Below are 15,249 nucleotides of genomic sequence, written 5' to 3'. Positions count from 1 at the left end.
TTATGTTATTGTTAATGCAGAGTTAAAAATAGTACTCTCTCTTTCAGAATGGCAACATTAAACAGTACCTCTCAAAATCCAGTAAGTAGAAACTTATTAGCAAACTGACTTTTCTGTATCATTCAGGTAACATTATGTATTTCATGATGCTTTTCAAATGAGGTAAATCACAATTTTTATATTGAGTACTTTCATTCAACTATGTACTGTACAACAGGGTTTTATGCGATGCATAAATGTAGAGAATATACTGCGTCCCAAGTGGTGCACAATATTATTCATTGTACCTACAGGCTACAGCGCATCAAGAGCAATTTTGGGTGTCTGGTATTTCATCCATCAATCATGATCACTGTTTTCATGATACTGAGTCATTCCAGGCTCTTAACATGCTTTAAGTAATTATCCCCCGCCGCGCGAAAGCGCGAAGCGGGGGATATAGTATTCACGACCGTCCGTACGTCCGTCTGTACGTCCCACCTGTTTGTTGCCGCGATATCTCAAGAACTAAACACTGGATTGTCTTCATATTTGGAACTATGGTGTATATACAGACTCCGCAGACACCAGTCGGTTTTGGTGACCTTGATCCCATTTTCAAGGTCACAGCAGACAAATCTGCTTTTAGAGTTGGAAAACGGTGTTGCCGCGATATCTCAAGAACTAAACACTGGATTGTCTTCATATTTGGAACTATGGTGTATATACAGACTCCGCAGACACCAGTCGGTTTTGGTGACCTTGATCCTATTTTAAAGGTCACAGCAGGCAAATCTGCTTTTGGAGTTGGAAAACGGTGTTGCCACAATATCTCAAGAACTAATCGCTGGATTTTCTTCATATTTGGTACTATGGTGTACAGGCGGGGGATATTTCGTCACTCTGTGACAAATACTTGTTATATAAACATACAGTACACTACACCATTACTTCACAGGACCCTCATATTGCCTGCAAGGACCCTTAGAATAATTATTGGGGGTCCTGAAGACCCTAATTTTGTAGGGCAAGGTGCAATCTCATTCAAATCAGATCTTAGTTTTCGATGCCGCTAAACAAAGATCTGAGGACATCCCGTTACGGGTCATGTCAGGACGACCTTTCGCGAACTCTGACCGACCACTGAAATGGCTAACAAGAAGTCAACATCAACCAATTAAAAAGCAGCTTTCTCGAGCTTCACGGCACTCATTTCAACCTGGCGACTTCCATTTCAGACTACGCTTGAAAAATATGTTGACACCGCTCTCGATTAAGATTTTTAAAACTGAGCAAACGAACAGTCCTGAATGTCTAATATATGGTTAAGATTGTATTGCAGTGCTTCCCACGTACTGTGCAACGCCTCCTCCGTTCAACTGTTTATCCCAACGTAAGCGAGAGATAGACGATAATTTTGACAGAATCAGTCGTACGGGCCGTTACTGTCGTTCGGAATACCCTGTGTTAACGTTTTCGAGGTGGCATGATCAGAAAACACATTCCGACTGTCACTTTCACGATCTGGTAAGCGACGCTTTGATTGGTCGGAAGAGAGGTCGTTCTGACATGACCCGTAATAGGATGTCCTCAGATCTTTGTTTAGTCATAACGAGAACTAAGGTCTGATTTTAATGAGATTGGGCAAGGTAATACTAGATTCAACACTGCATGTTTTGGGATGAGGTCTAACCCAGTGGTTTGTATCATGCATAGTGTGACAGCTTTTTAGTTCACTGACCAATATGTCCCATTGGGATTCTGGATTAAGATTGGTCCCCAGCAGCCCATTCTGGCTCACCGGATCGACCTACAGGATTGGGTGATGTCATCGTATCCCAATTGCGTGGATCAATGCTCATAATATCAATCACAGGATTGTCTAGTCCAGACTCTGTCATCTACAGGCCGTCTTCATGTAGCTGGAATAATGGTGAGTGCTGCGTTAAACAACAAACTGTCTATGATGTTGTAGGCCTGGGACTACAGCAGTCAGCAAGTAGCAGGAGCCGGGCAACCAGGGAGCGAGTACTACAACCAGCTGTACCAGGCCGGAGTCACAACCACCACATCCCCCACAACCACAGCCCTCACTTCAGGAACCCCCGGGGAGTATGATCAAACCTACTACGACCAGGCAACAGGACAGTACTATGACAGCCAGAGCTATGAGTACTCCCATTATTACAGTCAGTATGGACAGTCTGGCTCGCATCCATTGCAGAGTGAGTACAGGATTGTTAGATTCCTGTTGATAAGTGATTCCAGAACTTTGGTATGTTGGAGGTGGAATGATACTGAGCTCTCTTCTGTTGGTTCAGTCACTCGTTTGCCTGCTCCAGGGTCCCTTTGCATAGAGCGAGCATTCTTCTGTTAGACCATTATGAGAGATACACAGACCTGTTTACTCCTACAGTTTCTCATAGTTCCTACAGATTTTTCATTAAGTACACTGACTTCAAGTCCTGGTGAGAAATTGACAGATTTTAAGAATATCATATAAATTAAGTTCTTAACTGATGAATTATAGTATGACTGTGTTATTGCAGTATCAGTAAATCTCGTAATCCACACACCCAAATCTAAGTACGATATTCATCGCACGATTACAGCACTCGTTGTGATATGTCACGGCTACTAGTAAGTATGCACGTCAACTTTTTTATGATAGTTTCTGGAATCTTTTTGAAGAAGAATTCCCCCTACCTCCATTCAAAATTGGTAAGAAAACAACACATTTGTTTGGACGATGTCCCTTGATGAGTTCGACTTCACCTGCTCTCACACTGATAACAATGACTACTGACAAATAGAACTACAGACAGATTCTTACAGAGCTCCAGATAAGCTTTTGGTGTTGTGGGTATTTTAAAATCATTGTGTATCATTAATTCTATCTTGGTATTCAAATTTCTGTTACCCACTAGTTTTTACACATGTAGGTATTTAAGTTAAATATTTAAGAACACTATTCATCTAGTCCCTGCAAACTGGTGTCGTGTGGGTTCGAGAGCTTTATAGGACTCAAAAATACCACGATACTTCCACAAGAAAGTGTGATGGCAAATAATCATGATGTAACTGTCATCGTGGAGTTTGGCAAGGTTGACGGAATGTCTGTTTATAATTTCAAAATAAGTTGCTGATTTGCTAATCGAATAAGCTGGGTTACTTCACAATATTTTGATGATACGGACAAGTTTTATTTTTGTAACAAATCTGTAATGTTCGTTGCGTATTTGATACACTTGGATTTTATTTTACTGCATATTTCTGCATTTTTTATTCATATTTTACGCAGATACGCAGCTTATCTGGAGCTCTGTTCTTAGTGAACTACTGGTATGGCAAGTTAGGAGTAAACAGGTCTGGGTACAGCAGTTGTAGCATGACCATCCATTCATCACTGTTTGTGAAAAGGAACTACAGACCTGCTTTAACTTCTCAGGCAAATGTTCATGAGGCAATATTCACCAATACACAAATCTTTACAATTGATTTGTATGCCCGACATTTGAAGTAAGTCAGAAGATAGCATAAGTTTCTGTGTTCTCCATATGTTGATATGATCAAGACTTATCTACTTCTTCTTTGTAATGTCCTTTTGGTTTTGCATGTGAATAATTGCATATAATGTGATTGTACATTTCCAGCGGATTCTACCAATGCTGCAGCTGCTGTTGCTCAGGCTGCTATTGCCCAAGCCAATGCTGCCAAGAACTACAACAAGCAGGTACTTGTCAAACAAGGAAGGATTATTTCCTTCATTCAAACAAACATTTTTAGACCACTAGTCCTAATGACTATAATGATAACATATAGCAAAACCCTTTAAAATGGCAAAATGGTGTCCTTATGATACCTTAACTATTGGGCAGTTTGACAAGGACTACAGGACTCATGCCAATTTCTTATGCTGGCCATTCTATGAAAAAAAATGACAAGGACTAAAAAAGGCATTGTGAAAAGAGGGTCGCCAGTTAGCCATACACATACGATTTCGTTGTGTTTCTCGACTGGTATGAAGTCTATTGTATTGCATCTGTCCAATGGAGTCACTCCAATCGTATTATTGGAAGTTGCTGTAGTTGAAATAGAAACTAGGAAATAAAGTTATCTTCTGAGTTTCGGAATCACATGGCTTTATTGTCCAGCAGATGATTCATTTCGTCAGACTTTGGTGTCCCAACCAGAAGATAAGACAAAATACTCATTGTAATTTGGGAAAGTTGGCAGCTATGCATCGGCATGTAGGTTGCTTATACAAGATCTAAACAAAGTCTTTCTTTGAATCAAACATCTTCATGGTAGAATAAGGCCATCAACTGATCAAGATTAATTTGATAAACGCCCCTTCCATGTTTACATAATACATAATGAACTTTTATATGGTATTTCTAGAACATAAAAATTGTTCTTGGTGAATTTCTTCCAGACACCAGGTGCTAAGAAGGCCGAGCCAGTAGTTGAACAGGCCGCTGCCCAGCCTGCTGGGAACAAAGAAGTACTTGCATATCGTAAGTATTCCTCGCATTGCTCACAGAAGTGTATCTCATAATTATCTATTTTATTGTGATTGATAGCTGAAGTGATTTCCTGTTTGAAAAATAAGGTTAACATGATTTGTTTTCAGTTTTTATCTGAAAAAATTATTTGCTATGGTAATCGGAAGTAAGTTGAACTGTTGATGTCATGGATTGACAAGGGTGAAGAATTTCTTGTACATCCATAATTTACCAATATTTCCTGAAAGCTACATTCTATTGCAGCAGCTCCCGATGTATCAACTTACCAGTTCGATAAGTCCTCAGGATACTACTATGATCCATCAACAGGGCTCTACTATGATGCCAATTCACAGGTATTCATCACCATCATCACAAACATTAATCATACGCCTGTGAAGCACAACTTTTATCATTGATGTTGCGATGGTACACCGGTGCATCGTTAGCAAACTTTGCGTGATACGATACCTGATACACTAAATTAGGCATCAATTCGCATTTAACCCCATATTAATCTCGCATTGATATCGATAAGCAAGTACAAACTATATTTTGTACTTTTCCTAACTCACAATATGCATTTCTCATTCTTCTTTTGATTCTTAATGGAAACATGCCTAAACAAAGTTTTCCAGCCTCTGACAAAAACAATCCACCCAAACACATCTAGCGTCACCATGGTCACCTCCCAACAATCTGGGTCTTGCACACTTCATGCCGGTCGACCTACAAGTTACACACACTGAACATGGGATTTCCCCAGCCAACTTATTCTCTTTCAAATCGCCAGTGTTGTGACATGTCCTCACAAAAGAATCCATTTGGCTTTTCTCTTTTTTCCAATTTTCCCTCTTGAAGACTTCAAGGCTTCTTTTGGGGGCATTTTTCAACGCATGCCTCTCTTGTAGACAGGTTTATCTACAGGCCACCTTTGTGGACAGGAAATCACATGTTCAGTGCATGTAGGTAAACACAGTGACCCAGATTGTTGGGAGGTGACCATGGTGATGCTTGATGTGTTAGGGTGGCATGGTTTTATTATCCACTTATCGAAAGTAGAAAGAGAAATGCATAGTGTGAGATAGAAGTATATAAATGTATCAGACTGACTGGGGTTTCCTTGCTTCCTGTTATGATACAGCACATAAACTTTGTTTCTTTGTCTCAAACAGAATACTTAACTTGACTCAGTGTCATGTTGATGGGTATCAGTCAGTTGTTCTTCTTTACCTTTTTTATAGTCTATGGACTCTAATCTCAGTCTAATGACTGGATATTTCTACGCAACATGTCAAATTTGCATTATTAAGATCTGTATCGAATCATGGCTTCTGTACTGAGATATTTAACAAATCATGGCTTCTGTATTGAGATATTTGTCGAATCATGGCTTCTGTATTGAGATATTTGTTGAATCACAATCTCATTAAAATCAGACCTTAGTTCTTGCTACCACTAAACAAAGATCTGAGGACAGATTGGTTGAATCATGACTTGTGTTTTGAGATATTTGTCAAATCATTGCTTCTGTATTGAGATATTTGTCGTATTGTGTGACACCTGTATCATGACATACCTAACTTTTATGCTGTCAGATCCTACAGCATAAACATGATAAAGAAAGGTCTTGGACAGAAAGTAGTTTGCCTTGTCCCATGTTTTCAGGCTGTGACTGCAACATAACAGACAGTTCTTATGATTCTTTCGACATGTTTGATGCAACTTTCAAGTTCTAATTAATGATACAAAGGAAAGGCCAACTCAGGCTGTGTCTAAATCTGCACAGAGCCACTGGCTTTGTTTCTGATTATGACATAAATTTTTTATCTTATCCTGCATTACTAGTTTAATGCTTCTACTGCTGTTTGTTTTTTTACTTCGGAGACGGAGCTGTGAGAGGTCCTGGCTACAGAAGTTGTTGTGACCGGAAGTGGCAAGGTCACGTATAATCACATCACTGCTAGACATTGGAAGGAGCAGATGCTTGAGAATAAAGCTCCCCAGCTTGAAGAACCAGATAGCATCCTCTGCCTGTCCCTTTGTTTATCCTTTGATAATTAATATGTTCTCAGTTATTTAGATTATAGTCTCGTTTACTAGGGTGGTCTTTTCAGGCACATGTTAGTGTAATTATTGCCTGACTTTGGCTCTTTCCCGCGCTTACTTCACAAGTTTGTTGTGCCTGCCACCATCTTGTTTTGCCAAGTTGTCATGTTTACATGTCTTGTGCTTTGGTAATTCAATATGTCTATTTTAGCTCTTGTTTAAATTCTAAATACTTTTCTTTTCTGGGTCTTCCAAGTGTATAGTTATACTCTTTTATCGTAATTTCTCATAAGTTTCAATTACGTGCCCATCTATCTTTGTTGACAACATGTGTGTCTATTCTGCTTGAAACACTTGTCTATTTCGTTATAATTAAATGTCACGTTGCCTGGGCAATAAATCAGCCAAGGATCCACATCCCGCCGCGGTGTGAGTTCTCTCCCCCAGTGATTTCGCTGTATATGTCAGGGTTTTGAGAAAACAACACAACTGCAGACATCCCCAGATGGCCGACCACAGGGACACTTCTCAGACTTCGGAGATAGCTGATCACGTTGACACTGAGGTGCTTTTATGCCCAAGAAGGACTCATCCAAGTTTTAGATGATACACAATCTTGCCATCTTCTACAAGCTCTACCTGGAACGTCCTCCCTACTTTTTTCACTTACGTTGACCAGAATCAATGCCAGCGATTCCCTGATCAGTCTCGACCTCCAGGACGCTCATCTTCATGTGCCCATCGGGGGCGGTCGGGTAGCCTAGTGGTTAAAGCGAGTTCTCTCCCCCAGTGATTTCGCTGTATATGTCAGGGTTTTGAGAAAACAACACAACTGCAGACATCCCCAGATGGCCGACCACAGGGACACTTCTCAGACTTCGGAGATAGCTGATCACGTTGACACTGAGGTGCTTTTATGCCCAAGAAGGACTCATCCAAGTTTTAGATGATACACAATCTTGCCATCTTCTACAAGCTCTACCTGGAACGTCCTCCCTACTTTTTTCACTTACGTTGACCAGAATCAATGCCAGCGATTCCCTGATCAGTCTCGACCTCCAGGACGCTCATCTTCATGTGCCCATCGGGGGCGGTCGGGTAGCCTAGTGGTTAAAGCGATCGCTCGTCACGCCGAAGACCCGGGTTCGATTCCCGACATGGGTACAATGTGTGAAGCCCATTCCTGGTGTCCCCCGCCGTGATATTGCTGGAATATTGCAAAAAGCGGCGTAAAACAATACTCACTCACTCACTCATGTGCCCATCCAACCCAGTTGCAGAAAGTTCCTTAGGTTCTTTTTCCAGGGTATACACTACCAGTGGGCGGTCCTCCCATTTGGTATTTCCACGGCCCCATGCTTATTTACCCGGATTACAAGGCCAATTTCCGCATACCTGAGGAATGTTCAGTTTGAGTCTTACATCATCGACTGCCTACTGACTCATCAGAACACAGAGACCCTTCTACTTCACAGGGATTTCACCCATCTACCTGCACAACTGGGATGGATTGTCAACAAGCTTAAATCGTACCTCACTCAGTCATTCAAGCTCCAGTTCATAGGCGTCCTGTTCTGCAGTCCTGGTACGAGACACCAGGTAGGGCACAAAATGCAGCACCATCTGTTTCCTGCCCTTCACTAAGCTCACACTCTGCATCAATGGCAGGTATTAATGGGTCTTCTCACATCAGCTCAGGATCAGACAGCCAGAGGCAGACTACGTCCACTACAGATGTTTCTGGCCCTGTTTATTCATTGGTGGACAGTAAGATTTCTGTGATGATGTCTCCTTGACAGTGCTCAAGCCTTCCCTCCACCTGTTGGTTGACGCATCATGACGGCTGGTGGGCTCATCTGAAGGACTGCCTCCAGGCTGTGGTCAAACATTCGACTCTGATGGCACATAAACAATCTAGAATTAGAACTCATCACTGTCTCATTGGTAGTCCCGGCATCAGCACCAAATACTTGCCATTTCCACAGACACATCCCAGTTGCCTGGTGTCTGTGCAACCTGTGAACTCCTCACTCATCATCCCTGCTATCTCAGATCTTCCAGTACTTCTAGTAGTGGGGCGGTCGGGTAGCCTAGTGGTTAAAGCGTTAGCTCGTCACGCCGAAGACCCGGGTTCGATTCCTGACATTGGTACAATTTGTGAAGCCCATTTCTGGTTTCCCCTGCCGTGATATTGCTGGAATATTGCTAAAAGCGGCGTAAAACCATACTCACTCACTCACTCACTTCCAATTAGTGGATCGACTACACATGAGGTTCATTGTCCAGCATATCCCCGGGAGGAAGGAAGCCACACAACTAGTGGGTACAACAACTTCTGTAGCCAGCACCTCTTACAGCTCCGTCTCCGAAGTAAAAAAACAGCAGTACTAGCATTAAGGTAGTAATGTAGAAAAAGTATCCAAATGTAAAAAGTATTCAGATTTTACTAAGCTTGTCATTGTACATACTTAGAAGCTTTAGACGTTGAACCTTTGTTTATAAAGATGTTTCCAGGTCAAAACTGGAACTTGCAGATATAAAACCCCTAGTGTACCCTACCAGTAGAATTGTTGAAAGTGTCAGTCTTTTACTACTTTGTTTCGATGGGATGAGGTATTCTGTCAGAAACAGACGAAATACGATGTCATTTTGTGACTTTTATGCGCGGGTTCAGAAGCGGAAGTGTGGAAGATAATGATTGAAGAAAGAACATGGCAGGTATGTACAATGACTTGCGTCTTGATGTTTCATAACAAAGCCATTGGAACTAGAAGTAGATAGAACTGAAATATTTTATTAGCTCAAGAGAGTGTAATGAAATTATTCAGATTCCTATGAGAATTTGTTTATTTTCGGTGATGGTTAAATCTTTTACAACTCTATTAAAGACAGATGTTATTCTATTCCATTTGCCCTATTGCTTTTGTGGTACCTCGTAACAGACAAGGAAGTATTAGCATCATCAAAGATCACAGGCCTCAAAGTTGAGACTAAAACGTTCGCCAATTCGACCTAAATTTCAATATGTCTACTGTCTAAAATTCAGAGGTAGCCAAATGACTACTATGAAAAATATCTTGTGGCGACTAAATTCTATTGCTTTGCATTTGAAGACACAAAAATAAATAACAGCTGATTGTGGAAAAAATATCTGCTGATAATTGTACTCGCGTATAATACCTCCTATAGTCGACAATGAACAGATATACATATATATTAATGTACGTTGATTAGTATTTTAGCTCATTGGATAGACTGGTGTTATGACTTAGTGTTATGCATGTTATAATAGTTATTTGATAAAAGATAATTTCAAATGCCTTTGGCTACCTACAATATTGGCTTGACTTCTTGATTTTACCACTGGCTACCTGGAAAAAAATATTTGTAGCCATACGGCTTCTTTGTAAAAAAAATTAAACTTTGAGGCCTTGATCGGTGTTTAATATTTGATGAGGAAGTACAATGAACAGCTTTGTTTCTTGCAGGTACCCTGCCCAGTAAGCAGCTGCAGTGTTGAACTTGTATGGGTAGAACTGAGGGACCATTGGTCAAGCGTCCACAAGCCCACCATCACTACATACAGCTGTCCTCACCCCAAGTGTCAGTTTCAGCGATCCAAAAAGGCCTACCCTTCCAAACATGCTTTCACAGCACACATCTGTAAAGTCCACGGGATCAAGGGGGAGCAACATGATCTGCTGCTGAAACTGTCGAAATCTGAGACTAGGGAGAACAAGGCCTATGTAGATCCTGGAAATACAGTGTGTCCTCAGCCAGTGAAGGTATGTGAAGCAGTAATAGGGACATATGCATGTTTGGTACATGTGGCACAGACCGCCTCCGTGGTCTTGTGGTAGAGCGTCCGCCCGGAGAGCGGAAGGTCCAGGGTTCGATCCCGGGCCGCGTCATACAAAAAGACGTTAAAAGATTGTACTTGTTGTTACCCTGTCTGGCGCTCGGCATTAAGGGGCTAAAACAAGGACTGGTCGGCTCGGAGTCAGTATACTGTGTCTGAGTGGGGTATTCATGTTAAACTGCGGCATGGTATCTCAGTGAGCTAGCACTATAAATCGGCATCAGTCCGGACTAGTACAAGCAGCCACACACACACATACACGTGCATGCACGTCGCTATATAAATGCAATAATCTTGGATGCGACGTTAAACCCAATTTCACCTCACCTCACATGTGGCACAGTTCCTATGTGCAGGATTGCTTTATAGTTAAAATATTGGCGATGGGACGTTAAATTTTAACTCGCTCAACCTATGTGCAGGGGTAGATTTAACAACAAATTTGTGTGTAGCCAGCAGGGCTTGCTCCTTTCAAATGTTACTGGCCCTTCTCCAAACTGGCCTACAACTACATGGTAGAGGCCACGAAATGGCCGTACCTGAGGTCACGTAGCCAGCTAGCAGGGCTTTGAAAATTTTAGAATTCCTCATGCCTAAAACGTTTTTCTCTGCACTCTAAGATTAACTTTTGGCTTCCATTTGCCTCATTTCATGGCACTATATAAGCAGATGAAGTAGTCGTTGTACACAACATTACAAAATGTCAGCCAGTTGTCATCCTACTGAGACGATCCAATTAATAACATTAAACATACACGAGTAGGGATGAAATTTTGACTAGCCAGACGGGCCATTTACTTTACATTTCAGCAAGCCCTTTGTAATTTTAACTGGCCACAGGCCAATGGGCCAGCAGTCAAATCGACCCCAGTATGTGCTGTGAGGTGTCTTGGCTATTGGCTTATTATTGTTAACATTGATTGTTTCTTGTTGCTACAGTCGCTGGTCTTCCTCACCCAGATTTATATAATTCCTGGAATACTGCTGACTGACTATAAGCAATGTTCACCCTGGGGGCACGGGTGGCCCAGTTGTCTAAGGCGCCGCGATTCGCTGTGCAGAGTTGCGTCCCTTGGGCACGCCAGAAACCTATGATTGTGGGTTCGAATCCCGGTTCGCCCTGATTATGTTTCTAGGTTTGTCAGCAACCATACCCGTGCTTGTGGGTTTCACCGAAGTGGTAAACGTCAGAGACCTGCTTCACTTCGGGCTTTCCTCCCACATTAAGCTGACACGCCGTGATATAACTGGAATACTGTTAAAAGCGGCGTTAAACCCAACTCACTCAATGTTCACCCACTCAGGACTGAACATTTTCGTTGTTGCCCTAAATTCCAAATGTGTGTGGCTGTACCTTTCTTGCATAATTTACTTACCTACCTAACTTATCTCGTGTGCAAATATTTCTACAAATGTTCTCTTTGATCCTCTGCATTGATATAGGATTCGTGCCTGTAGGTGAACTTCAGTGAGTTGTATGGTCAATGTCATTACAATCCTTCACTTAATGAGCACACACACTCATTTTCCAGCTCACTAAAGTGTCTTCTCTTTGTGTTGCAGGTACAAGCTCCTGAGACCCAAGTGAAAGGCGATGCTGGGGTAAAAGGAAAACCACCAGCCATGGTTGAAAGCACACCAGTATTTTCAGGACAAACAAAGCGGAAGAAGCACAGCAACCCCAATTTAATCCAAGTCAACACTGTTTATATTCCACCACAACCAGTCAAACATGTAATGGGAAACAAACCTAAGGTTTCAACAACCAAGTCAGCAAATCGACCAGCAACTCAACAAGCAACTCGACCAACAACTCGACCAGCAACTCAACAACCAATTCGACCAGCAACTCAACAACCAACTCGACCAGCAACTCAACAACCAACTCGACCAGCAACTCAACAACCAATTCGACCAGCAACTCAACAACCAACTCGACCAGCAACTCAACAACCAACTCGACCAGCAACTCAACGAACACCTCAAGCAAAACCTCAATCACCACCTCAAGCAGCAACTCAGCCAGCAACTCAGCCAGCAACTCAACCAGAAACTCCACCAGAAACTCAAGAAGCAACTCCACCAGCAACTCCACCAGCAATTCAACAAGGAACTCAACAAGGAACTCAACCCTCATCTAATGCTGTGTGGCATTCCTTTAGAAAACGGGGAATTTGCCCAGTACAAAAATGTGTCTATGCTATCACAAGTCAGGATGCCTTCAGGAGACACTGGGTTGAGAAACATCAGGAAATGCATCAAGTGTACAAGTGTTCACAGTGCAGCAGTACTTATAATAATCTACTTGTTATCAAGCAACACATGACAGAGCAGCACGAGTATAAAATAAAACAACTAGAAACCATGGACCTCACAATGCACCAAGTTCCAAACAATATATTCATGAATCCAGGTTCTTATACTCTGGAGATGTTGGGTTTAGAATCTTGGAGAGAGACGGCTGCAACTGAGAAAAGTTCAAGTGTCATTGACAAGCTTCCCTCAAACCGTGACGAGGATGCTTCAAAAGCAAGTGTGTCTGAAAATGTAGTTACTGATGCTAGGCAATTTAAGACTGCCCAGAGTAGCACTGTTGCTGGAACTTCGGAGATGACAGGGAAAAGTTTTCCGGAGACTGAAGCAGTTTCTAATGAGTCTTCTATTCACCTACGGAAACAGTCAATATTGGAAATGGAAAAGTGCCCAATACCAAACTGCAACTATGTTGTCACTACACAGAAGGCTTATAGGGATCATTGGAATAATATACACACCTTTAAAAAATTAATGTATAATTGCCCTGATTGCATGGAGATTGTACTTGATCAAAATGTTCTCAAACTACATATGAAAAAAGAGCACAATTACACACAATATATTATTGATGGTATGTGTTTAGAAACTCAAAGTATTCCAAACAAACAGTTCATAGATCCAGGTCCTTTCACGCAAGAAATCTTAGGTTTGGACAAGTTTGAAAAGACTGATATTACAGACGTCATTTCTGCTCATGTTAAAGAAGCTGAAAGCGATTTGACTAAAAGTGAGGCATGTTCCTCAAGCAGTGCCACAAAGTCAGCGAACAGATCAAGTGTTTTGTCTGTCACAAAGGGTGCTTGTGTTGTCACGAGTTCCTTGGAGAAGGAAGATAATAGTGCATTAATCATTGATCCGAAGATAACAGGAAATCAGGAAATGTCTGTTTTAGTTGGTCAACAGTCATACAGGCAGCCAACACAAAGTCGGAAAACATCTGTGTTAGTTGGTCGGCAGCCATGCAGGAAGCCAAGTGTTGATTCACAGGGAAAGAAGAAGCTGAAAACAGGTGTATTAACTAAGATTGTCACTCCGCCTAGCACCCAACCAAGCATTGGTCCCAAGGCAAATCAGAAAACAGCAGTAATAACAAAGGATGTCACTAAATCTAGCAGTCAACGAAGCATTGGTCCCAAGGAGAAGGGGACTAAGAAAAGGACTGTTTTGAGTGGACAGACATCCAGGCAGTCAAGACGAAGCAGTAAGGTGAAGGAAGCTGGGAAAGCGCTAGCAGCCACTGAAGATGATTACTCCAGTGGTGAGCCAAAAGGTAGCAGAAAAAGCCGGGCACCTAAACGTCCACGGATCATTGAGGTTGCTCATCCATCAATACGGCTTCCAAGAATGGGGAGGACAGAGAAAGAACTGACATGTTTTTTGTCCTGGACGGATGAATACCTAATTCTTCTTGAGCAGGCAAATGAAAAGGCATCAAGACAGCTCATGGAACTAGAAAAAAAGGAGTAGATAACTGACAGATGCCATGGTATCACCATTAACATATCAAACTGACTTATAAGGAATACTAGCTTATAGCAGAGATGTCAAACTTGTGAATTCAGAGGTGCATGGATTAAGAAACCAGACACTGTTTCTGATCATCAGATCAGTCCGTAGATCACTGGTTGTTGAGTTCACATGTTTAGTTTTGGTCATGAACATTAGTGACATGACGTGGATGTGACTGCAATGACTAGATTTGAACCTGTAACATTTGCACTTGTTGAAATGACAGTTCTGATTTATATGACTTGATTAGTTGTCTCAATATAGAGTGCTATTTGATGCTATTTTTTTTAAGAATGATATCTGCCAAGCAGTGAAAGAAAATGTATGAAACATTTATTATAACTGTGATCGAGATGATTGTGTGTTGAAAGGGTCAAAGTTGATATGACTGGATGTTACAACAAGTTGTTACTGAAAAGGATTATTAAATACTTTTATGAAAAAGGCTTTTGCTTGACTACAAACATTCTATTGACCTGCTTCAATCATCATGGTTCCCGTGATTCAGCACCTGATAATGTTATAACCATTTGGAAATCTTTTGTTTCCGAAACTTTGCCTCACAGGTGCTTGGAGATGCTTTATCATAAAGTCTTTTTGAATGGCTTGTCGAGGTTTCCATGCTGGGGATGTGTGACAATATGATTTATGCCCCAGTGTACAAAGTCGATTTTAAGCTTTATTGGCTAGATGGAGGGTGTTTTGATTTGACTCATGATACATGGAAAACCAACCGATATGTACTCATACAGGGCTCACAGTACATCAGAATCCACATATTTGACGCAGAGATTAGTGGTTTTGTGGGCAAGTCCATGATGATAGTTGCTGCATATTTGGTATACACAGCTACCGTATTGGTTTCAGATATGGTGTTACGTGTCAATTTCCAAATTAAACAATATGTTAACCCAGAAATCTGTACCTAAAAGAACTTGGTGTATAACCAACCAACAACCAACAAATGGTATACATTCAACAAATATACTACAAAATTCATTAGGTTTACAAATTACAATGACAGTACACAAT

At 41.5% G+C, this 15,249-nt stretch overlaps 1 protein-coding gene across 8 annotated transcripts in view; it reads left to right on the top strand.

Moving 5' to 3' along the window:
• The window catches only part of LOC124118146 (RNA-binding protein 5-like), a 36,043-nt gene that overhangs the window by 15,734 nt on the left and 5,060 nt on the right, over positions 1–15,249 (top strand). For 3 of the 8 annotated variants that reach the window (XM_046480242.2, XM_046480243.2, XM_046480245.2), the window contains 7 exons: positions 48–81; positions 1,955–2,204; positions 3,633–3,712; positions 4,415–4,496; positions 4,749–4,840; positions 10,022–10,318; positions 11,956–14,670. In XM_046480242.2, coding sequence (XP_046336198.2) covers positions 48–81; positions 1,955–2,204; positions 3,633–3,712; positions 4,415–4,496; positions 4,749–4,840; positions 10,022–10,318; positions 11,956–14,175 — 3,055 coding nt within the window. In that variant the 3' untranslated portion in view covers positions 14,176–14,670. Of the gene's footprint in view, positions 1–47; positions 82–1,954; positions 2,205–3,632; positions 3,713–4,414; positions 4,497–4,748; positions 4,841–10,021; positions 10,319–11,955; positions 14,671–15,249 lie in introns of those variants that run through there. The other 5 variants (XM_046480249.2, XM_046480250.2, XM_046480246.2 and 2 more) reach the window with 3 other exon arrangements.

The sequence above is a fragment of the Haliotis rufescens genome, unplaced genomic scaffold (genome assembly GCF_023055435.1).
Source record: "Haliotis rufescens isolate VD_foot unplaced genomic scaffold, xgHalRufe1.0.p SCAF_16, whole genome shotgun sequence".
Classification (NCBI taxonomy): domain Eukaryota; kingdom Metazoa; phylum Mollusca; class Gastropoda; order Lepetellida; family Haliotidae; genus Haliotis; species Haliotis rufescens.
Note: the sequence above shows the minus strand (reverse complement) of the source record. Positions and strands in the feature narration are given on the sequence as shown.